Source organism: Pleurodeles waltl, chromosome 2_1 (genome assembly GCF_031143425.1).
Source record: "Pleurodeles waltl isolate 20211129_DDA chromosome 2_1, aPleWal1.hap1.20221129, whole genome shotgun sequence".
NCBI classification, from domain to species: Eukaryota; Metazoa; Chordata; class Amphibia; order Caudata; family Salamandridae; genus Pleurodeles; species Pleurodeles waltl.
The window spans coordinates 727,245,747-727,271,200 of NC_090438.1; the positions used below are offsets into that span (position 1 = coordinate 727,245,747).

General features: G+C 43.5%; 1 protein-coding gene across 1 annotated transcript in view; it reads right to left on the minus strand.

Annotated features, from left to right (window-relative positions):
- The window catches only part of RIOK1 (RIO kinase 1), a 297,153-nt gene that overhangs the window by 84,916 nt on the left and 186,783 nt on the right, over positions 1-25,454 (minus strand). Inside the window, exons 10-12 of the mRNA XM_069217290.1 lie at positions 19,451-19,588; positions 17,367-17,470; positions 14,827-14,933 (exon numbers count right to left, since the gene is read on the minus strand). Of these exons, the coding sequence (XP_069073391.1) occupies positions 14,827-14,933; positions 17,367-17,470; positions 19,451-19,588 (349 nt within the window). The remainder of the gene's footprint in view (positions 1-14,826; positions 14,934-17,366; positions 17,471-19,450; positions 19,589-25,454) is intronic.

The window sequence follows — 25,454 nt, forward strand, 5'->3', positions numbered from 1 at the left end:
TTATGTTGCTGCCACCATTGATGGGTCCTAGGCCCATCTCTTGTCTTTCCCTCTCTATGGCTAGGATCTGTCTTTCCAAAGCCAATCTTTTGGCCATCCTGGCTAACTGGATGTCCTCTTCACTGGGGTTATCCTCAGTGATTTCAGAGGTGTTGGTCTGTCCTGTGAGGGAACCAGCATCTCTGACTATTATTTTTGGAGTCAGGGTTTGAGGGACCCTGTTCTCCCTAGATAGGACTGGTAGGGGGGAATTTTCCTCCAAGTCACTATCCTCTTCCTCTGAGTTGCCACCCTCAGAGGGGTTGGCCTTTTCAAACTCTGCCAAAAGCTCCTGGAGCTGTATTTTGGTAGGTTTGGGGCCCATTGTTATTTTCTTTATTTTACAGAGTGACCTTAGCTCCCTCATCTTAAGATGGAGGTAAGGTGTGGTGTCGAGTTCCACCACAGTCACATCTGTGCTAGACATTTTGCTTCTAAAAGTTGGAATACTTTTTAAGAATCTACAACTGGTTCTAGAATCTAATTCAAACTTTTACAAACTTTTAAACTCTAAAAGAAATGCTAAACAGGATCTAACACAAGGCCCTAGCAGGTCTTTTTAAGAATTTAGAAAACTTTTCAAATTGCAAAAAATCAATTTCTAATGACAATTTTGGAATTTGTCGTGTGATCAGGTATTGGCTGAGTAGTCCAGCAAATGCAAAGTCTTGTACCCCACCGCTGATCCACCAATGTAGGAAGTTGGCTCTGTATGTGCTATTTCAAAGTAAGGAATAGCATGCACAGAGTCCAAGGGTTCCCCTTAGAGGTAAAATAGTGGTAAAAATAGATAATACTAATGCTCTATTTTGTGGTAGTGTGGTCGAGCAGTAGGCTTATCCAAGGAGTAGTGTTAAGCATTTGTTGTACATACACATAGACAATAAATGAGGTACACACACTCAGAGACAAATCCAGCCAATAGGTTTTGTATAGAAAAATATCTTTTCTTAGTTTATTTTAAGAACCACAGGTTCAAATTTAACATGTAATATCTTGTTCGAAAGGTATTGCAGGTAAGTACTTTAGGAACTTCAAATCATAAAAATTGCATGTATACTTTTCAAGTTATTGACAAATAGCTGTTTTAAAAGTGGACACTTAGTGCAATTTTCACAGTTCCTGGGGGAGGTAAGTTTTTGTTAGTTTTACCAGGTAAGTAGGACACTTACAGGGTTCAGTTCTTGGTCCAAGGTAGCCCACCGTTGGGGATTCAGAGCAACCCCAAAGTCACCACACCAGCAGCTCAGGGCCGGTCAGGTGCAGAGTTCAAAGTGGTACCCAAAACACATAGGCTAGAATGGAGAGAAGGGGGTGCCCCGGTTCCGGTCTGCTTGCAGGTAAGTACCCGCGTCTTCGGAGGGCAGACCAGGGGGGTTTTGTAGGGCACCGGGGGGGACACAAGCCCACACAGAAATTTCACCCTCAGCAGCGCGGGGGCGGCCGGGTGCAGTGTAGAAACAGGCGTCGGGTTCGCAATGTTAGTCTATGAGAGATCTCGGGATCTCTTCAGCGCTGCAGGCAGGCAAGGGGGGGGGTTCCTCGGGGAAACCTCCACTTGGGCAAGGGAGAGGGACTCCTGGGGGTCACTTCTCCAGTGAAAGTCCGGTCCTTCAGGTCCTGGGGGCTGCGGGTGCAGGGTCTCTCCCAGGCGTCGGGACTTAGGATTCAAAGAGTCGCGGTCAGGGGAAGCCTCGGGATTCCCTCTGCAGGCGGCGCTGTGGGGGCTCAGGGGGGACAGGTTTTGGTACTCACAGTATCAGAGTAGTCCTGGGGTCCCTCCTGAGGTGTTGGATCTCCACCAGCCGAGTCGGGGTCGCCGGGTGCAGTGTTGCAAGTCTCACGCTTCTTGCGGGGAGCTTGCAGGGTTCTTTCAAGGCAGCTGGAAACAAAGTTGCAGCCTTTCTTGGAGCAGGTCCGCTGTCCTCGGGAGTTTCTTGTCTTTTCGAAGCAGGGGCAGTCCTCAGAGGATGTCGAGGTCGCTGGTCCCTTTGGAAGGCGTCGCTGGAGCAGGATCTTTGGAAGGCAGGAGACAGGCCGGTGAGTTTCTGGAGCCAAGGCAGTTGTCGTCTTCTGGTCTTCCTCTGCAGGGGTTTTCAGCTAGGCAGTCCTTCTTCTTGTAGTTGCAGGAATCTAATTTTCTAGGGTTCAGGGTAGCCCTTAAATACTAAATTTAAGGGCGTGTTTAGGTCTGGGGGGTTAGTAGCCAATGGCTACTAGCCCTGAGGGTGGGTACACCCTCTTTGTGCCTCCTCCCAAGGGGAGGGGGTCACAATCCTAACCCTATTGGGGGAATCCTCCATCTGCAAGATGGAGGATTTCTAAAAGTTAGAGTCACCTCAGCTCAGGACACCTTAGGGGCTGTCCTGACTGGCCAGTGACTCCTCCTTGTTATTCTCATTATTTTCTCCGGCCTTGCCGCCAAAAGTGGGGCCTGGCCGGAGGGGGCGGGCAACTCCACTAGCTGGAGTGTCCTGCTGGGTTGGCACAAAGGAGGTGAGCCTTTGAGGCTCACCGCCAGGTGTGACAATTCCTGCCTGGGAGAGGTGTTAGCATCTCCACCCAGTGCAGGCTTTGTTACTGGCCTCAGAGTGACAAAGGCACTCTCCCCATGGGGCCAGCAACATGTCTCGGTTTGTGGCAGGCTGCTAAAACTAGTCAGCCTACACAGATAGTCGGTTAAGTTTCAGGGGGCACCTCTAAGGTGCCCTCTGTGGTGTATTTTACAATAAAATGTACACTGGCATCAGTGTGCATTTATTGTGCTGAGAAGTTTGATACCAAACTTCCCAGTTTTCAGTGTAGCCATTATGGTGCTGTGGAGTTCGTGTTTGACAGACTCCCAGACCATATACTCTTATGGCTACCCTGCACTTACAATGTCTAAGGTTTTATTTAGACACTGTAGGGGTACCATGCTCATGCACTGGTACCCTCACCTATGGTATAGTGCACCCTGCCTTAGGGCTGTAAGGCCTGCTAGAGGGGTGTCTTACCTATACTGCATAGGCAGTGAGAGGCTGGCATGGCACCCGGAGGGGAGTGCCATGTCGTCTTACTCGTTTTGTCCTCACTAGCACACACAAGCTGGCAAGCAGTGTGTCTGTGCTGAGTGAGAGGTCTCCAGGGTGGCATAAGACATGCTGCAGCCCTTAGAGACCTTCCTTGGCATCAGGGCCCTTGGTACTAGAAGTACCAGTTACAAGGGACTTATCTGGATGCCAGGGTCTGCCAATTGTGGATACAAAAGTACAGGTTAGGGAAAGAACACTGGTGCTGGGGCCTGGTTAGCAGGCCTCAGCACACTTTCAATTGTAAACATAGCATCAGCAAAGGCAAAAAGTCAGGGGGCAACCATGCCAAGGAGGCATTTCCTTACACAACCCCCCCCAAACGAAAGAGGATGAGACTAACCTTTCCCAAGAGAGTCTTCATTTTCTAAGTGGAAGAACCTGGAAAGGCCATCTGCATTGGCATGGGCAGTCCCAGGTCTGTGTTCCACTATAAAGTCCATTCCCTGTAGGGAGATGGACCACCTCAACAGTTTAGGATTTTCACCTTTCATTTGCATCAGCCATTTGAGAGGTCTGTGGTCAGTTTGAACTAGGAAGTGAGTCCCAAAGAGGTATGGTCTCAGCTTCTTCAGGGACCAAACCACAGCAAAGGCCTCCCTCTCAATGGCACTCCAACGCTGCTCCCTGGGGAGTAACCTCCTGCTAATGAAAGCAACAGGCTGGTCAAGGCCATCATCATTTGTTTGGGACAAAACTGCCCCTATCCCATGTTCAGAGGCATCAGTCTGCACAATGAACTGCTTAGAATAATCTGGAGCTTTGAGAACTGGTGCTGAGCACATTGCCTGTTTCAGGGTGTCAAAGGCCTGTTGGCAGTCCACAGTCCAGTTTACTTTCTTGGGCATTTTCTTGGAGGTGAGTTCAGTGAGGGCTGTCACAATGGATCCATATCCCTTCACAAACCTCCTGTAATACCCAGTCAAGCCAAGGAATGCCCTGACCTGAGTCTGGGTTTTTGGAGCTACCCAGTCCAGAATAGTCTGGATCTTGGGTTGGAGTGGCTGAACTTGGCCTCCACCTACAAGGTGGCCCAAGTAAACCACAGTTCCCTGCCCTATCTGGCATTTGGATGCCTTGATAGAGAGGCCTGCAGATTGCAGAGCCTTCAAAACCTTCCTCAGGTGGACCAGGTGATCCTGCCAGGTGGAGCTAAAGACAGCAATATCATCAAGATAAGCTGTGCTAAAGGACTCCAAGCCAGCAAGGACTTGATTCACCAACCTTTGGAAGGTGGCAGGGGCATTCTTTAAACCAAAGGGCATAACAGTAAACTGATAATGCCCATCAGGTATGGAGAATGCTGTCTTTTCTTTTGCTCCAGGTGCCATTTTTATTTGCCAGTACCCTGCTGTCAAGTCAAAGGTACTTAGAAATTTGGCAGCACCTAATTTATCAATGAGCTCATCAGCTCTTGGAATTGGATGGGCATCTGTCTTGGTGACAGAATTGAGCCCTCTGTAGTCCACACAAAACCTCATCTCTTTCTTTCCATCTTTGGTGTGAGGTTTGGGGACTAAGACCACTGGGCTAGCCCAGGGGCTGTCAGAGCGCTCAATTACTCCCAATTCCAGCATCTTGTGGACTTCCACCTTGATGCTTTCCTTAACATGGTCAGACTGTCTAAAGATTTTGTTCTTGACAGGCATGCTGTCTCCTGTGTCCACATCATGGGTACACAGGTGTGTCTGACCAGGGGTTAAGGAGAAGAGTTCAGGAAACTGTTGTAGGACTCTCCTACAATCAGCTTGCTGTTGGCTAGAGAGGGTGTCTGAGTAGATCACTCCATCTACTGTACCATCTTTTGGGTCTGATGACAGAAGATCAGGGAGAGGTTCACTCTCTGCCTCCTGATCCTCATCTGTTACCATCAACAGATTGACATCAGCCCTGTCGTGGGAGAGCTTAAGGCGGTTTACATGGATCACCCTCTTGGGGCTCCTGCTTGTGCCCAGGTCCACCAAGTAGGTGACCTGACTCTTCCTCTCTAGTACTGGGTAAGGGCCACTCCATTTGTCCTGGAGTGCCCTGGGAGCCACAGGCTCCAGAACCCAGACTTTCTGCCCTGGTTGGAACTCAACCAGTGCAGCCTTTTGGTCATACCAAAACTTCTGGAGCTGTTGGCTGGCCTCAAGATTTTTGGTTGCCTTTTCCATGTACTCTGCCATTCTAGAGCGAAGGCCAAGTACATAGTCCACTATGTCCTGTTTAGGCTCATGGAGAGGTCTCTCCCAGCCTTCTTTAACAAGGGCAAGTGGTCCCCTTACAGGATGACCAAACAGAAGTTCAAAGGGGGAGAATCCTACTCCCTTCTGTGGCACCTCTCTGTAAGCGAAAAGCAGACATGGCAAGAGGACATCCCATCTCCTTTTGAGTTTTTCTGGGAGCCCCATGATCATGCCTTTTAATGTCTTGTTGAATCTCTCAACCAAGCCATTAGTTTGTGGATGGTATGGTGTAGTGAATTTATAAGTCACTCCACACTCATTCCACATGTGTTTTAGGTATGCTGACATGAAGTTGGTACCTCTGTCAGACACCACCTCCTTAGGGAAACCCACTCTGGTAAAGATACCAATGAGGGCCTTGGCTACTGCAGGGGCAGTAGTCGACCTAAGGGGAATAGCTTCAGGATACCTGGTAGCATGATCCACTACTACCAGGATATACATATTTCCTGAGGCTGTGGGAGGTTCCAGTGGACCAACTATGTCCACACCCACTCTTTCAAAGGGAACCCCCACCACTGGAAGTGGAATGAGGGGGGCCTTTGGATGCCCACCTGTCTTACCACTGGCTTGACAGGTGGGGCAGGAGAGGCAAAACTCCTTAACCATGTTGGACATATTGGGCCAGTAGAAGTGGTTGACTAACCTCTCCCACGTCTTGGTTTGTCCCAAATGTCCAGCAAGGGGAATGTCATGGGCCAATGTTAGGATGAACTCTCTGAACAGCTGAGGCACTACCACTCTCCTAGTGGCACCAGGTTTGGGGTCTCTGGCCTCAGTGTACAGGAGCCCATCTTCCCAATAGACCCTATGTGTTCCATTTTTCTTGCCTTTGGACTCTTCAGCAGCTTGCTGCCTAAGGCCTTCAAGAGAGGGACAGGTTTCTTGTCCCTTACACAGCTCTTCCCTGGAGGGTCCCCCTGGGCCTAAGAGCTCAACCTGATAAGGTTCAAGCTCCAAAGGCTCAGTTCCCTCAGAGGGCAGAACTTCTTCCTGAGAAGAGAGGTTCCCTTTCTTTTGCTGTGTTGCAGTTGGCTTCCCAACTGACTTTCCTGTTCTCTTGGTAGGCTGGGCCATTTTTCCAGACTCCAGCTCTACTTTTTCACCCTGTGCCTTGCATTGTGCTCTTGTTTTCACACACACCAGTTCAGGGATACCCAGCATTGCTGCGTGGGTTTTTAGCTCTACCTCAGCCCATGCTGAGGACTCCAGGTCATTTCCAAGCAGACAGTCCACTGGGATATTTGAGGAGACCACCACCTGTTTCAGGCCATTGACCCCTCCCCATTCTAAAGTAACCATTGCCATGGGATGTACTTTTCTCTGATTGTCAGCGTTGGTGACTGTGTAAGTTTTTCCAGTCAGGTATTGGCCAGGGGAAACCAGTTTCTCTGTCACCATGGTGACACTGGCACCTGTATCCCTCAGGCCCTCTATTCTAGTCCCATTAATTAAGAGTTGCTGTCTGTATTTTTGCATGTTAGGCGGCCAGACAGCTAGTGTGGCTAAATCCACCCCACCCTCAGAAACTAGAGTAGCTTCAGTGTGGACCCTGATTTGCTCTGGGCACACTGTTGATCCCACTTGGAGACTAGCCATACCAGTGTTACCTGGATGGGAGTTTGGAGTGGAACCTTTCTTGGGACAGGCCTTGTCTCCAGTTTGGTGTCCATGCTGTTTACAGCTATGACACCAGGCCTTTTTGGGATCAAAGTTTTTACCCTTGTACCCATTGTTTTGTGAAGAGGCTCTGGGCCCACCCTCCTGTGCAGGTTTTTGGGGGCCTGTAGAAGACTCTTTACTATTTTTAGTTTTGGTTGTCTCATCACCCTTCCCCTGGGGAGTCTTTGTGACCCCTTTCTTTTGGTCACCCCCTGTTGAAGTCTTGGACACCCTTGTCTTGACCCAATGGTCCGCCTTCTTTCCCAATTCTTGGGGAGAAATTGGTCCTAGGTCTACCAGATGCTGATGCAGTTTATCATTGAAACAATTACTTAACAGGTGTTCTTTCACAAATAAATTGTACAGCCCATCATAATTATTTACACCACTGCCTTGAATCCAACCATCTAGTGTTTTCACTGAGTAGTCAACAAAGTCAACCCAGGTCTGGCTCGAGGATTTTTGAGCCCCCCTGAACCTAATCCTGTACTCCTCAGTGGAGAATCCAAAGCCCTCAATCAGGGTACCCTTCATGAGGTCATAAGATTCTGCATCTTTTCCAGAGAGTGTGAGGAGTCTATCCCTACACTTTCCAGTGAACATTTCCCAAAGGAGAGCACCCCAGTGAGATCTGTTCACTTTTCTGGTTACACAAGCCCTCTCAAAAGCTGTGAACCATTTGGTGATGTCATCACCATCTTCATATTTTGTCACAATCCCTTTGGGGATTTTTAACATGTCAGGAGAATCTCTGACCCTATTTATATTGCTGCCACCATTGATGGGTCCTAGGCCCATCTCTTGTCTTTCCCTTTCTATGGCTAGGAGCTGTCTCTCTAAAGCCAATCTTCTGGCCATCCTGGCTAACAGGAGGTCATCTTCACTGAGAGCATCCTCAGTGATTTCAGAAATGTGGGACCCTCCTGTGAGGGACTCACTATTTCTGACTAATACAGTTGGAGACAGGACTTGAGGGGTCCTGTTCTCCCTATTTAGGACTGGAGGAGGGACATTGGCCTCCAAGTCACTAATTTCTTCCTCTGTGATGTCATCATCAGAGGGGTTGGCTTTTTCAAACTCTGCCAACAGCTCCTGGAGCTGAATTTTGGTAGGTCTGGAGCCAATGGTTATTTTCTTTATATTACAGAGAGACCTTAGCTCCCTCATCTTAAGATGGAGGTAAGGTGTGGTGTCGAGTTCCACCACCTGCATCTCTGTATCAGACATTATTCTGCTAAGAGTTGGAATACTTTTTTAAGAATCTAAAACTGTTTCTAGAATCTAATTTCAAACTTTTAACAAACTTTTAAACTCTAAAAGACAATGCTAAACAGGGACTTAACACACAAGGCCCTAGCAGGACTTTTAAGAATTTAGAAAAATTTCAAATTGCAAAAATGAATTTCTAATGACAATTTTGGAATTTGTCGTGTGATCAGGTATTGGCTGAGTAGTCCAGCAAATGCAAAGTCTTGTACCCCACCGCTGATCCACCAATGTAGGAAGTTGGCTCTGTATGTGCTATTTCAAAGTAAGGAATAGCATGCACAGAGTCCAAGGGTTCCCCTTAGAGGTAAGATAGTGGCAAAAATAGATAATACTAATGCTCTATTTTGTGGTAGTGTGGTCGAGCAGTAGGCTTATCCAAGGAGTAGTGTTAAGCATTTGTTGTACATACACATAGACAATAAATGAGGTACACACACTCAGAGACAAATCCAGCCAATAGGTTTTTATATAGAAAAAAATATCTTTTCTTAGTTTATTTTAAGAACCACAGGTTCAAATTCTACATGTAATATCTCATTCGAAAGGTATTGCAGGTAAGTACCTTAGGAACTTCAAATCATCAAAATTGCATGTATACTTTTCAAGTTATTCGCAAATAGCTGTTTTAAAAGTGGACACTTAGTGCAATTTTCACAGTTCCTAGGGGAGGTAAGTATTTGTTAGGTTAACCAGGTAAGTAAGACACTTACAGGGCTTAGTTCTTGGTCCAAGGTAGCCCACCGTTGGGGGTTCAGAGCAACCCCAAAGTCACCACACCAGCAGCTCAGGGCCGGTCAGGTGCAGAGTTCAAAGTGGTGCCCAAAACACATAGGCTAGAATGGAGAGAAGGGGGTGCCCCGGTTCCGGTCTGCTTGCAGGTAAGTACCCGCGTCTTCGGAGGGCAGACCAGGGGGGTTTTGTAGGGCACCGGGGGGGACACAAGTCCACACAGAAATTTCACCCTCAGCAGCGCGGGGGCGGCCGGGTGCAGTGTAGAAACAAGCGTCGGGTTTGTAATGGAAGTCTATGAGAGATCTCGGGATCTCTTCAGCGCTGCAGGCAGGCAAGGGGGGGATTCCTCGGGGAAACCTCCACTTGGGCAAGGGAGAGGGACTCCTGGGGGTCACTTCTCCAGTGAAAGTCCGGTCCTTCAGGTCCTGGGGGCTGCGGGTGCAGGGTCTCTCCCAGGCGTCGGGACTTTAGGTTCAAAGAGTCGCGGTCAGGGGAAGCCTCGGGATTCCCTCTGCAGGCGGCGCTGTGGGGGCTCAGGGGGGACAGGTTTTTGTACTCACAGTCTTAGAGTAGTCCTGGGGTCCCTCCTGAGGTGTTGGATCGCCACCAGCCGAGTCGGAGTCGCCGGGTGCAGTGTTGCAAGTCTCACGCTTCTTGCGGGGAGCTTGCAGGGATCTTTAAAGCTGCTGGAAACAAAGTTGCAGCTTTTCTTGGAGCAGGTCCGCTGTCCTCGGGAGTTTCTTGTCTTTTCGAAGCAGGGGCAGTCCTCAGAGGATGTCGAGGTCGCTGGTCCCTTTGGAAGGCGTCGCTGGAGCAGGATCTTTGGAAGGCAGGAGACAGGCCGGTGAGTTTCTGGAGCCAAGGCAGTTGTCGTCTTCTGGTCTTCCGCTGCAGGGGTTTTCAGCTGGGCAGTCCTTCTTCTTGTAGTTGCAGGAATCTAATTTTCTAGGGTTCAGGGTAGCCCTTAAATACTAAATTTAAGGGCGTGTTTAGGTCTGGGGGGTTAGTAGCCAATGGCTACTAGCCCTGAGGGTGGGTACACCCTCTTTGTGCCTCCTCCCAAGGGGAGGGGGTCACAATCCTAACCCTATTGGGGGAATCCTCCATCTGCAAGATGGAGGATTTCTAAAAGTTAGAGTCACCTCAGCTCAGGACACCTTAGGGGCTGTCCTGACTGGCCAGTGACTCCTCCTTGTTATTCTCATTATTTTCTCCGGCCTTGCCGCCAAAAGTGGGGCCTGGCCGGAGGGGGCGGGCAACTCCACTAGCTGGAGTGTCCTGCTGGGTTGGCACAAAGGAGGTGAGCCTTTGAGGCTCACCGCCAGGTGTGACAATTCCTGCCTGGGAGAGGTGTTAGCATCTCCACCCAGTGCAGGCTTTGTTACTGGCCTCAGAGTGACAAAGGCACTCTCCCCATGGGGCCAGCAACATGTCTCGGTTTGTGGCAGGCTGCTAAAACTAGTCAGCCTACACAGATAGTCGGTTAAGTTTCAGGGGGCACCTCTAAGGTGCCCTCTGTGGTGTATTTTACAATAAAATGTACACTGGCATCAGTGTGCATTTATTGTGCTGAGAAGTTTGATACCAAACTTCCCAGTTTTCAGTGTAGCCATTATGGTGCTGTGGAGTTCGTGTTTGACAGACTCCCAGACCATATACTCTTATGGCTACCCTGCACTTACAATGTCTAAGGTTTTATTTAGACACTGTAGGGGTACCATGCTCATGCACTGGTACCCTCACCTATGGTATAGTGCACCCTGCCTTAGGGCTGTAAGGCCTGCTAGAGGGGTGTCTTACCTATACTGCATAGGCAGTGAGAGGCTGGCATGGCACCCGGAGGGGAGTGCCATGTCGTCTTACTCGTTTTGTCCTCACTAGCACACACAAGCTGGCAAGCAGTGTGTCTGTGCTGAGTGAGAGGTCTCCAGGGTGGCATAAGACATGCTGCAGCCCTTAGAGACCTTCCTTGGCATCAGGGCCCTTGGTACTAGAAGTACCAGTTACAAGGGACTTATCTGGATGCCAGGGTCTGCCAATTGTGGATACAAAAGTACAGGTTAGGGAAAGAACACTGGTGCTGGGGCCTGGTTAGCAGGCCTCAGCACACTTTCAATTGTAAACATAGCATCAGCAAAGGCAAAAAGTCAGGGGGCAACCATGCCAAGGAGGCATTTCCTTACAGGTACCTTAGTGTGGCACAAGTTATGCTTAGATCTAAGGAACCCTCTTTAGTACCTAGGCTGTAGATAGCAGAGGTACCATTTACTAGGGACTTACAGAGATGCTAAAGACCTGGCCACTTTGGGATCAAGTGACCAGGTGTCTTGTTTTGGGGACAAAACACTGGCACTGGGAACCTGGTTAGCAGGTACCAAGTGCACTTCATGGTGTTGCATAAAAACCAGACACAAAGTAGGGGGATACTGCAACCAGAACCTAGCCTCCTACAGCTACCAATACAAGCTAGGTGGAAAAGAAGAGAATGGCACAGGCCAAAATGCCTGCCAAAAACTAAAAGGCGAAGAATGTGAAGGGACCATTTTTATGCTCAAATCCCTGGCCAGAAGTGACAAGGGAAGGTGATGCAATTGCACCACTCCAAGGGGAGATTCAACTGACCCATGCAGAATTCTTGATTACGGAAACACTTAAGGACTTGAAAAGCACCACAAACAGAATTGAATCCAAAGTCTCTGTACTAGAAGGATAGCTTGACTGGTTGAAAAGAAAAAGTAATCGATTGACACCAAGCCAAGGGTCGCACCTATGGAAACTTAGTAATGCATCTTGAGGAGGCAGCCAAGAACAGTCAAAAATTTGAGGATTCAAACTTGAATCGAAGATGGAAATGCAGGGGAACAAAGCTAATGCTACAGAGGTCAGTATCTTGGGTGTTCCTACAACGATAGGCTTTGGCAATCTGAGAGAAAAATTCAGCATTTCAAAAATGAGCAAGTAAACAAAGAGGACATTGGTACTATGGTTACTGTTGTATGAGCTTGAGTAAGCCGACCTGAAAAAAATGGAGATGCCATGAAAGAAAGAAGGTGAAAACCTTAGTACTATGAGATATTTTGTATGTAATGTAATGGTCACTTATGATACATCCACTTCCATACGAAATGCTGAGAGGAGGACCTCTTTATCTGTACGGGAGGCATACCAATCATTTACAATGGACTCTGCTCTATTTTCAGTTGTAAAAGGGCTGCCTAGTCGGAAGGGAGACTAGTTTCAAATCTTAATTTCTGCAATAGTGAGAAAGCAATAGCTGAGAAGGTCATTTTTGGGGGGCAGTAATTCCCAACAAGAGTACTCCTATACATGAAAAAAACACGATAACCCACATTTAACCAAAATAGAAGGCTATTACCTCTGGAAAATCCTCTGATCAACCTGCTTCCCTGAGGGTCAATGGCAGACAAGACTGCAAGAGCTTCACAAAAGCCCAAGATGCTCAGAGGTGTGCAGACTGAAGACAGTGACAAAATGTATGTAAATGTATGAGAATGTATGTATGTAACAAATCCCACCAGAAGCATTTGCTATGTTAACGTTGGTTACACAGAACAAAATCTTGCAGTGGTTCCACATATTTCCTATAAAAATGATGAATGAATCTAAAAACATACAAAAATATGAAACATACTACTCCTAAAGTTCTGGTTTTTCATGCCACTGATTGGAAAATGAATTTATTTATCAATCACTGCTTTATGTTCTGTAATAGTGGAGTTTCTTGATGCCCTAAAGCAGAAGAATCATTTTTTTCTTTCTTTCAAGAGTGTTGTCTAAATGCGCATTTTTCTTTTTAACAGAAATTAGAATACCATTTCATAGTTGAAGGGCCCTAATTTTCATTTAGAGTGTTCTAAAAGTTTTTTTTTTTGTGTGAAACAAAAACAAAATAAATGTTGCCTTTAGGCATGTTTGCTCTGCAGTTTTTAGTGTCAGGTACATAGATAAATTATAATGTTTAATATTTTCAAATCAGATACCAGTATGGCGCAAGGAGAGTGATCGAGTTACCCTTGTCTTATTAAGCTGCAATATCTCCAAGTTAAGCTTCAGCTATTACAAATCTACCATGCCTTGAGATGCAGGAGGAATGGTTTCATGGGGGAGAAAAATTAGTTTTTGATCCAAATTGTTAAACTGGCTGGAAAAAGTATTTTTCCTTAAAGAAGTGGTAAATAGGACATCTTGTTGTGAGCTGTGAGAGACCTTCCATAAGGACCAGACAATTAGATCCCTAAAAGACAGTGGTTCCTGTGAAGGACCCCTAATTAACCCATATTATTGCTGAAGTATAAAGTGTTTCTGCAGAGAAATGCATTAAGCATACGTGCAGCAACCAATCAAAACAACAAAAAAGTTTAAGGTAGGCAGCTCAAATATACTGAGGTATGCCTGAGAGGACAATAGAAACATATGTTTTGACTAGTTATATCTGGCTTGGTAATGCATTCATATTACAGCAGGAAGAAAATACTAATTCTAAAAATTAAGAGTACGGGAAGCTTGAAAGTGGCTCATGAAAAGCGATGCAGTTCACACTGCATTTACTTAAATGTACTCTGAGCTTATATGTACAATGCTTAAAACAAGATATGTGGGACAGTGAACTTTTTGCAGGAAGTGGGAAGGCTACTGGGGGTTACCAAATGGGAACATACAGGGATCGATTGCCTGGGAGACATCTGTAAAAATAGTACCTACATCACTTTTGAGAGTCTATGCGCCGAATATGGGATGGTTGAGACTGAATGCTATAGACACCTACAACTAGGACATGCTTTGAGACGGCATGTTGTACTGCCGGAGTCTTCACCCCTGGAAGACCTCCTTCTTCTTGACTCAATGTCACAAAAGGCCGTCTCCCTGACGTATAAAAGACTCATGAACAACCCCCGGATCCATTGGGTGTGTTGAGAGAGGCCTGGGAGGGAGATATAGGACTGCTCAAGGACGAAGATTGGTAGAGACAATACAGAGCCCCTGAGAAGTGGCCATTCGGGCAATATTTAATTTCACCCAATTGTGCATACTACATAGGTCATATTTCCCCAGGACTTTGCTGTTCTAACTGGGGAGATGCGAGCCAGATCAATGCGCTAGAGGATGTGGGCAGGTGAGGGCCTTCTACCATATACTGTGGGAATGTCTATTCGTTCAGCACTATTGGCGGGCGATGTTGCAAGTAATGACCTCAGTGTCTGGCCCCAGGGTCCCCTTATAAGCACCGTGGCTCCTACTACAGTTAACTGGTGAGGAGGAGTGGGAGGGATGCCAAAAAATCTGGCTGGCATTTGCAGTGGGAGTAGCCAAATGAAATATAGCAAAAACCTGGTGGCCAACAGACCACCTAATCTTGAAGACTGGGAGGCTGATCTAGACTGGTGCCAATGGGCTGAGCAAGTGATATATCAAAGTAGGGGCTGTCCCCAGAAATGGAGCTATGGGGCAATTGGCTGAAATACGGGGTGGGGGGCCCATAGGAAATCAGAAGTTGCCTCTGGGATGGGATTCAGATTTAAATGTTGCACTGTCAAAATGTGAACTGCGTCTTCTACTAATTGTATTGTTTAGATCTGCAAGTCCATTGCTGTTAAACAATCAACATTCTGTAGGACGTACTGAGCAGGTGCTTAATAAAAAGGGTAATAAAAAACAAAACGTGGAAAAAAAATTCTGTAAAAGAGAGATGTATTACAATGACGAGTAAAAATCATGAACCTGAATTCAGAGAATAAATAAAATGCATTAGTGCAAAATGAAGCCTGTCTTTAACTGTTCCAAACCAACAATAGAGTAAATCGTACCTTCTCCAAATAGGCATCGATGTTATCTTCAGTGATGGAAGGATCTGTCACAAAACCAAACAGCTCTCGCACCGTCATTACGGCAACACCATGTTTGAAAAAGAAATCTGCCAACAAATTATTATATCAATAAATACACTTTCTTGTTATGGTTGGCAAGTTGCAGAAAGACATCTAACTGAAACTTACTCCACTTATTTATTGCAGAGGTGCATACTCTTGTGGGTGCACTGGATGAAAATAAAAACACTGCTTCGGAGTCCGATAAAAGCATCTACAACTGAGTCTAGTGCTCAAAGGGCATCTTTTTAAAATTTCACAATACTTTGGGGTGATGGAATTTTAATCAATTACCAGTGGGGTAAAGAACGATTGACCACCATGTTCCGACAAATTTGTGGTAGCCAGGATCAGCTTTGTCTGCTGATGAGAAGATAGCTATTTTGAATGGAAGATTTTTTTTTAAGACAATAGATTCCCGCACATCGAAACTCATTTTCGTACAATTCATATAAAAGATTCTCCAATGGATCTGTGAAGAAACCCAAGCTAGTAAAAAGTAAAGCAGCAACAGCTTTTCTCAACTTCACATCTAAATCATACACAACTGTATCTGCTGACCCTAGATTGCATAGCTTTCCAGTCACCACATAAATACATTTTAAAGTACTGGCCCAAACAAAACACTGCATTTTGGCTTCTGTTGACCACTGCTTTAGCCACTAAAAGTCTCCCTACCGTCACAAGATCTGGAACGCTCTGCTATTTTGTCCTTTGCATAAAACATACAATTGAAGAAAGATTTTGGGTCCACAACTTACTAAGCTTATTCCTAGACTTTCAAATACCAGTGGAATTTATTCATGTTACTCATGTTTACTCGTTACCAAATGAATGAAAACCCGCCTTTGGAATTCCACATTCCCCATATCAGTCATCAATTAAGCCTCATCATGGGTTTTTCTTAAGCAGTTTATGGTCCCATGCGGTCTGCTCAATGGAAAATTCCAATACTTTACCATTGCACACAATAGTATTCCCTTATAAGAGAGTTCCTTCACTGCATCATTCTGGTGATCAGTCTAGAGAGCAATTTTTAAAAATTGATCTTATAAACAAATGACCGTCAAACTAAAACAAAATTGCTGAAGGCCAAGTTCTTGATGGATGTGCATCTTTCTTTACTTGGCTAGTGGAAGGTTGTTATCACCTCTCAGATTCCAACACCCTATCACTGTACCCTTTAGGCACAGTCTTTGAACTATGATTACATTTCTTGCTCAATTTACATGCTTACTTCCGGTAACACACAAGACCTTTCCAAACTCATTACATGGATATAACATACTAAGACCAAATAAATCTATGGAAATTACATATACTGATTTGTGCATTAACTTTGGAGAATTGAAAAGCATTCTTTTTTGTTACTCCAGCACGACTGGCTTGCAAAGCAGCAGGAATGCACTTTTTTGCTAATCAGAAAAGTCATAACAGATATCAGTCTTTGTCTTAAAGTAAATCTCTATATTTAGCCAAATTTATGCTGTGCTGTTCGCATTACATATTTTACCTATTTTTACCTCAAATAAGGTGTTTTCAGTTATATATCAGATTTGTTTTTTCTTCTGCTCAATTTAAATGTATTTGCTCTTTGTTCAGTCCATGCGAATTTGCTGCATGTGGCGGAATTGTGGTTTGCTTCATTTCCACAGAGGTGAGCGGATTGCTGGCTGAAAGTCAGATCCCCTGTTAACTGGAACACAAGCAACCATAGAGCCATCAGTGAAATGAAGCTTGAGTCCAGTAGCACAGCATGCACAGTTGATGCCCAATAAGATTGAAGTTGGCTAGAGGGTACCATGCCCAGCAATTCAAGTTAAGTTGTTCCTAAAGGAGCAAGACGTGATTTGCATAAGGCTGGGAGTGTCTGGAGTGGTAGAGTAGGCAAAAGATGATGGACAATTCAACCATTTCTCCCAACACTTTATTTTTCTAATGAGACTCCTTAGGAATTGGCCCATTTAGGGGTTCCATGCTTACTGTGCCATGGGTTTCAGCTTGCACCAAACTGATGAGGTGCAATGTTGTTACCATTCTGGGTTGCTTCTGTTACTGTCTAGAGGGGACATGGAAGTTCAGGTTGTACAGTTCCTTTTGGAGCAGGAGCAAGCCTGATTGCATATGGCTGATCTTTATATGGAGTGGCGCAGTGGGCAAAAAATGCTAAACTGGAGTGAGGCATAAATAATAATCAATCGCTGAGACTTTGTAAAGCATTACACCCATCACTTTTTTATCTGAATCCTTATTACAGTAGTATAGGATGAGTATTACAGCAGTATAATAGGAAAAGTAAGGGTTGCTGAATCTATGTAACCGAAAGAGTGCTTTCTTGCAATCAGCAGCCTACATATCCCTGCTTGCAAAATAGAATTAACGGACTATTATGTTGCGAAAGCAGCAAGATAAATAGAATCAAATATCATTACATGTTTCTTGGGATCGCTAACGCTAATCATGAATGTATTCATTCTCACCATTGATGTTGGTACAGTCCTTCCTCAGGAACTCCAGAGCATGTGGGTGATCATGCTCCACTGATTGAGAGACATCAATGATATACACTTCTCCACTGTGATACCTTTGCAGGAGAAAAAAACAACAAACTTACACAGCTATTCCCAGTGCAGCTATATCCTGAAAGCTGCAAAATAACAGGGATTATACAATACGATTTTGGGAAGTAATATGCAGGGATCTGTTTTTCCGCTCTTTCTCCTAGTAAGGATTCAGAGGTCACTAAAGTGTAGGCTAAATGATAGCAGGAGCACCTCTTGGTGGTAAGATACTAAAGAGCACACCTCTCCTGCGACAGAGATTCAGTAGCTTTGAATGAAGTTTTCACATTTTGAGGTCAAGACCTGTTGGCTGGTGCTCTGCAGAGGATTCTCATAAAATAAATCCTATTGAGTGGTCAGTATGGGAGAGTTTAAGTTTGTTGTGTGGCAAAAGCAATTGATCCACTGGTTTTGAGGTGCAGAAGCATAAAGCCCTGAAGTCTAAAAGATATGCAGATGATTAGAAACAGTGCTCAGATGTAAGGGGTGCTGTGTAATTACACTGTGGTACTTAGTTCTCACTCAAAAGAACTCTTCAAAACCCGTTTGGTAGCTGCCCATTACCTAGGTCCAAAATAAATACTTGTGTGTCTCAACAGTATAAAACATCTGCACACTTTTGCTGTCCTTTTGCAATCCTGTTCATTGAGGAAAAACCTAGAGTTACTATGTTGCTAATGTAACATAAACATACTCTGAAACAGCCATCCCACAATCACCCTGTTTCCAGGTAACGTAATAGTCACTTCATTCTATGATCCTCATGCCAAATTACCTCTGATTTTACAGTAGCAAAAACATGAATACAAAAGATGCTATGAAGTCCTGGACACAGAAGAATTCCTAATAAATCATATTTCTGTACAATGAAACGAGTAAGATAGTGCTATGACTTCACAGTCACGCAGATCTGTGGAGATATTTTCTGCTATGATGTATCTTCAGTCCTGCTCTTGTAAATACTGAAACACTTAAGTGACGTGTACCTGAACGAAGATCAGGTAAGAGCTAAAGGTTTTAGCCTAATACACGAGTAATCCTTGTTCTCAACCTGGCTACGAAATACATTTTCAATTGAGTTGAAAAACAGTCTCTTATTAGAAAATTCGGAAGGTGGGTTGTCTTTTAGTCCTAAAACTAATATCATGTGACATATTCTTTTATAAATCCTCCATAGGGATCGAGATGGATAGCGTTTTTTTTGTATAATGTTGGAAAGCCTTTGGCTCTATGACACTGCTCTGAGACCCATTCAGGCTATTATAATCTGGAAGCATGTCATTGCACAATATGTCTTGATTGATGATCTTATTCTAGCTCCTATTTTTGACGGCCACTTCAAGTATAGAAACAATACCAATCAGAATATTTTCAACTTCAATTTCTCCAATTATTCCAAAATCCTAATGAATTTGGGAAGTGACAAATAAGCTTCATTCTGTAGCTGAGAGTTATGGGGAATTGTAAGATACAAAGGAGTTTACAACCAAGGTGTCTTTAGATGGAGAACCACAGGTCATCATTTCACAATGCAGAAAACACTGACGTAAAGGAGGCTCAGCCAGCAGATTAAATGAAAAAGCTACATGTCCTTCACTATGGCTGTCAGATCATTCAATGCCGACGGCACAACAGGCTTGCAGTCCTGGACTTATGTTTCCCAAATAACTGCGTTCAAGGGATTTGCTTCAAAAACAGTAAACCGATTATAACTCCTAAAATGCACTGGCCCTTGCCAACCCTGCTTAAGGGAGAAGAGGGGGGTGTCTTGATGTGTAGAGATTTAGCAAACATACACGACATAAGACAAATATGCTACAATTTCAGCTCTTTACGTTCTTGAATTTTCAGTTGGTAAACTTTGCAAAATAAACAATATGCATTTAATTAAAATTAAAAATAGGAGCAATGTAACGTCACATAACATACAAGGAGGCCCTGAACAAACAACAACCAATTGACAGAATAACATTATACAACTTTTGTTTTGTTTAACAACTTACAGTAAGTTAAATTCACTGAGGTCAGCATGCACAAGCTTAGCATCTTGGTACATTCTCCTCATGTACTGTATTATCTGAAGATAGCACTCACGAGCTTTGGACTCTGACAGCTGTGCATTTTTCAAAAGAGGAGCTGGCCTAGTAAAAAAAGAAGTACACATGAATGATGAACATTTCTATAGCCCAGTTTTGTAAATATTCACCTTTCAACTTCTGTTTCAATGCTTGTTTCAGTCATTTTTTGCACATTTTTCACAACAGTAACATTACAAATTCAATTTAGAAATAGTGAAGCAAAAATTGCTTAAAACTGTTTTAATAATTAGTAACCTGCATCGAAACAAAAAACAGAAACATAATATTTTTTATACGAAGTCATCTGCAACAGCTGGAATGATTTCTATAGGTTTTTATTGTTTGATTATAAAGGTAAATGCAAAGTGTAGCAAAACAAAAACAATGAAAATAGATCTTAGGGTTGAAATCTATTATGAAAAGTTATTAAACATTTGATAATGAAACACAAAATTATTATTTCTACGTTCAAAATAATTAAACCTGTATTTAAAATCCAATAGAGTCTTCCCCAAGCGTGATTAACTAATTTCACAGGGTTTTGTATGTTACTTAGAATGTTTCTGATGGAACTACCATTAGGAGAGGAGGTGGATGAAGAGGGACGAGGAAGGTAGGTGAAGGGGGGAAGAAGGAGGTGGATGTAAAGGGAGAAGGGCGGAGAATGAAGAGGGCGAAGGATGAAGAGGGAGTTGGATGAAGACGGAGGAGGAAGAAGAGGGAGGAGGCTGAAGAGGGAAGGGGTGGGTGGTGGCAGTGGTAAAATGATTGATTCCTAGTGAAATGAACCTTTATTGTCCTAGTGAACCAAACAAAATAACATAAGCCCAATAAGTGCACCCAAGATTAGGGTGGCTATCTGCATGCTGATTAGAGGTAAGAGACCTTGTTCGGATAGATTCCCAATACACAAGGGAAGACACATTAGTGGTTATTCCCAAACCTAATAGGGACCTCTTGAACAGATGTTTCTATCACTCAGTGTCAGTGTTAATTTGTCTATAAAATTTGTGGCACGCATCTCCCCAAAAGACATCTAAAAGGTGTCAGCATCCAAAATGCACTTCCCTTAATTTCAGACATTTGCTGCACCTGACAAAGTCTACCTCCTGACGAAGGTCCACAGTTATCATTAGCCTTCCTAAGGAAAAGGCTTTCAATATGCTGGGCTGGGAATACTTCCATGCAGTGATGTATGCTAGTACTGTTGGTCTTATGCACACAAGTTAGATTAAACGTTACGTACACTAAGTAGCAAGTCTATTAGGGGACTCATATCAATCGCAGCACCTGATAAGGTTGCCATATGTTGCCCCAGGAGTTTGTTCTAGCCATGATACCATTGACCTCAAATGATTGGATCAAGGTGTTTTGCAGGGTAGTGAAGTAAACACATCATGTCACTCTAGGCACATAATATGGTACTCTGCATTCACGACCTCATGACAGACTTTTTTCAGGTTATGAAGAAGGCTGATGGTTCTTGCCTGTTGACAGAGCTGTGTGTCAATCGGAGCAACGCATACTAGTTTCCCTCAAGGGCAGCGTTGGCTGCTGAAGCCAATGATGCAAAGGCTCTATCCATGTTTAGGTATTTTATTGTTGGAACGTACAACTCTGATGTAGATCTTAACTCTGGGAATATACTCCTATCATTGAGCACGCCGCATAAATAAATAGCCTCTTGTAAAGGGCTTGCTTTGCCTGAAATAGGGATGGTTATCCTGACTAAAATGTTCATAGGACTGCATCTGTTTAATCACTTTCTTAATGCCTTGGTGGTACTGAATAAATCATTCTTTAGAGAGCCGAACTCACTTGTTTGTGGCCTGGTCTGGAAAGATTGCAAGAAAAGAGACACCCTTGACAAGCTCCAATTAATTCCAATCACTGTTGGGAGTTGGAGGGATCTCTTTGATCTATTATAGCTTGCTGTACAGATAAAACAAGTGGTGAGGTTGATTGCACATTAACAGATGCACAAGACATTATTTCTAAAAATAAAATAAAAAAAAGATCTTCAGCTGAATCCTTTGTTAAAGACTCTGTAGGCATGCCTTATTTACATCAGCTCCTCCCACAGTAGTTCCCAGCAGCACGTCATTGCGGGGTTGAAATTCCAAAGGAGGACTGGCTTAACTGTGCTGCATGACTGACTTGCTATAATGGGACAATGGAAGAAGAAACACCACTTGAGGTGTTTATAGCAACTTTTGAGTCTGGGCACAGATAAAAAAAAAATTGTGCTAACTTTACTGTAGAAGGTGAATGTGGGAATGCGAAAGGTTGCATTGAAAAATGCCTGTAACAAATAGTCCAGAGATGTATGGTTCGATTTTTCTGGAGACTAATAGGTGAAAAATGTCCATCACTTTGGTATACCAGATTTAAAATTAATACAATTCCTCTATCTCCAAATGTTGATCCCCTCACATCTCTATAGGATTTACAGCTTCCATATGGGAGACTGTCTTAGATGCAAGTCCAAAGCCAGAACCTACACCGATCCGCGGCATCACTGCTTCGACTACTGATCAACCAAAGAGTTCAAAGCAGCAGAATAGATCTATTGAACTAGAAGTGCAATGCTTTAAAAAATATACACAATCCCCTAAAAAGCTGGACTGAGTGAGCGACCTCTGAAGATACCTACAGAAGAGGGTGCAACACTTGTGGTCAGCAAAATATATGGACAGAAAGTCCAAACACTGCTGTAACATGAAGGAATATTCTTACTGAATTCAACAGATAAATGGATGAAACTTCTTTTTGGACTGTGTGCTTCTTCTACATTACATATTAAGGATGTTGCCAATTCTTGCTGAGCATTTCGACCAATACTGCTTTGTGATGCTGTCTGTGAGACAAGTGATGATTGGGGTAGACCACTGATGCTTTACGAGACATTCAGTTAGCCTATCAAGAGAATGAAGGAGGCAGCACTTACTACAGAGCTGAGCCCGGCCAAGCAATGCAGCAATGGGAATGTATATTTTGCAGAGTCTAAAGGAATAATATGCAATGACTCAATCATAGGAATTGCTGTGTTTGTTCATGCTCGGTTATCTCTGTTTTTGTCTCCTAGGACAAACCGAAAATTGTTTTAACAATGTGCATGCTGGAATGCTAAGGTGCATTATCTGAACCATGGCTAGGGTGGCACTAGTATTCTTAAGACATTCAAATTTATGGTTACTTTTTCTCACATTTTGAGGATGCCCTCTCAAAATTGCTTTACTGGATAAATGGGTGCCCTAAATGGAGGAAGAAAAAATTGCTAAATGTTTATCCAGACTAAATGATGAGGCAACTGTTGAGAGAAGAAACAAAGCTTTTAAGAGTCGAAGGACACTTCTTATGACTTCTGATAAATACCTGATTACTGAATATGAAATGGGCAATCTTGAGTGCTATTAGCAGAAGTATTAGCATGTGATCATGTGATGCAGCTTAAAGCAATAGTAAGGACTATTTTCTATTATTCAGAGTGCTCTGGGGATTACACAGAGGTGCATGTCCTAGCACACTTCTTCAAATGAATGCTTTTATCTGACAAAGAGACACTGGTGTTTGTCAGACTCAATTGCCTAGACAAATTAAGTGTTTTCAGCATATAAATCTCATTTTGTGTCAACTGCATTTGTTCCTCTAGAGCTTAGAAATCCAATCTGAAGATGAACACTTAGCATACACATTATTCCTGACTTAGGACCCAATTATTTACAGAAATGCCTAAACAGGGTCATTTACATTCTAAGCTTTCGCAGGGATGTCTCTTCTTGTTCAATTTTGGTTTGTTCATTATTTATTTAATTATAGAATTAAAAATGTCCCAAAATGTCCCAAAGGCCACTGAGCATGCACAGTGAGTAGGAAGGCCAGAGGGGAGCACCAACTTGTTCAAAGTGCATGAATATGCTCAATGAAAGCTCATACCTTACAATCTAGAACTCCATAATGGCCCGACCAGTATTTATAATATTATCATTGTGCTAGCTATGTTTTCCCTTTGGTTTTACATTCAGTGTCAAAAATGTTACTAGACCTGCAGGTCGAGTAGATTGAATAATCTACTCAACCTAACTGTAATGTATTTAAGCCAGAAACGGATCTCAAATTGTGTGATCCTTGGGAAATATTGTATTTTACAGTCGCCTTTTTCTTCATTCTCACATATGAGTGCACCTTCGAGTTCACCATTTCTGCTGTAAAAAACAATCCTCTTTTGTTTGATTAAATACTCTAAACATTTGCTCCATGTACAATAAATCTAGCCCACATATAGGGTATACATGATCCATGCATGACTTGCCTCTTAGTTCATTAATAGCTTTGCCATCAGGGCGGATTGTTTCTCACTTTATGTTTGAACACTCACTTTAAATAAATGTATAACTAAAACATGATGTGGTAGCGCACTGTCATTTACAGACAGTAAATTTCAAAGAAATGTCCAAAAACCTACCCACTAACTTGAAGCTTTACTGATAAAACTATATAGTGTATTAACAATAATTTGTTACAATTGGGTTTCAGAAAACATTTATCATTTGCACATCACCAAACAAAGTGTTCTGGCTTTTTTCATCACACAGAAGTACAAAAAATGTCTTTCCAGCTACTGAAATATATTTTGAAATGTATGTAAAGTTGCCTTAGTATGTAAGTGTTGTGTGTTAGGAAAAACCTGATAAGCCTTTCATTTCACATGGGTCAGACAGTTTATCTTACAAAATCCTGGAACTCTGCAGTCACAAGGAAAAGTATTTGCATTGCAAGGAGACAAACTGACTTTTGACCTTTGTCTCTGAAGCAAATGTGACATGAATACGATTTAACGCCTTTGCTGCCAGGCCTTTTCCCCCTCATGTCACAGGCCTTTTTTTTGCCTATTTGGAATAGTTCTCGCTTGGGCCCTCATAACTTTTTGTCCACATAAGCTACCCACGCCAAATTTGCGTCCTTTTTTCCAACATCCTAGGGATTCTAGAGGTACCCAGACTTTGTGGGTTCCCCTGAAGGAGGCCAGGAAATTAGCCAAAATACAGTGAAAATGTCGTTTTTATTTAAAAATGGGAAAAAAGGGGCTGCAGAAGGCTTGTGTTTTTTTTCCCTGAAAATGGCATCAACAAAGGGTTTGCGGTGCTAAAACCACCAGCTTCCCAGCTTTCAGGAACAGGCAGACCTGAATCAGAAAACCCAATTTTTCAACACAATTTTGCCATTTTACAGGGACATACCCCATTTTTACGATTTTTTGTGCTTTCAGCCTCCTTCCAGTCAGTGACAGAAATGGGTGTGAAACCAATACTGGATCCCAGAAACCTAAACATTTCCAAAAAGTAGACAAAATTCTGAATTCAGCAATGGGTAATTTGTGTAGATCCTACAAGGGTTTCCTGCAGAAAATAACAACTAAAATAAAAAAATATTGAAATTGAGCTGAAAAAACCAGCCATTTTTTTCTACGTTTTACTCTAACGTTTTCCTGCAATGTCAGATTATTGAAAGCAATATACTGTTACGTCCGCTGGACTCTTCTGGTTGCGGGGATATATAGGGCTTGTAGGTTCATCAAGAACCCTAGGTACCCAGAGCCAATAAATGAGCTGCACCTTGCAGTGGGGTTTCATTCTGTACCAGGTATACAGCAATTAATTTGCTGAAAGATAAAGTGTCAAAAATAGGTATCAAGAAAACCTTCCAAAATGGGCACAAGATAAGGTGTTGAGAAGCAGTGGTTATTTGCACATCTCTGAATTCTGGGGTGCCCATACTAGCATGTGAATTACAAGGCATTTCTCAAATAGACGTCTTTTTTACACACTGTCTTATATTTGGAAGGAAAAAATGTAGAGAAAGACAAGGGGCAATAACACTTGTTTTGCTATTCTATGTTCCCCCAAGTCTCCCGATAAAAATGGTACCT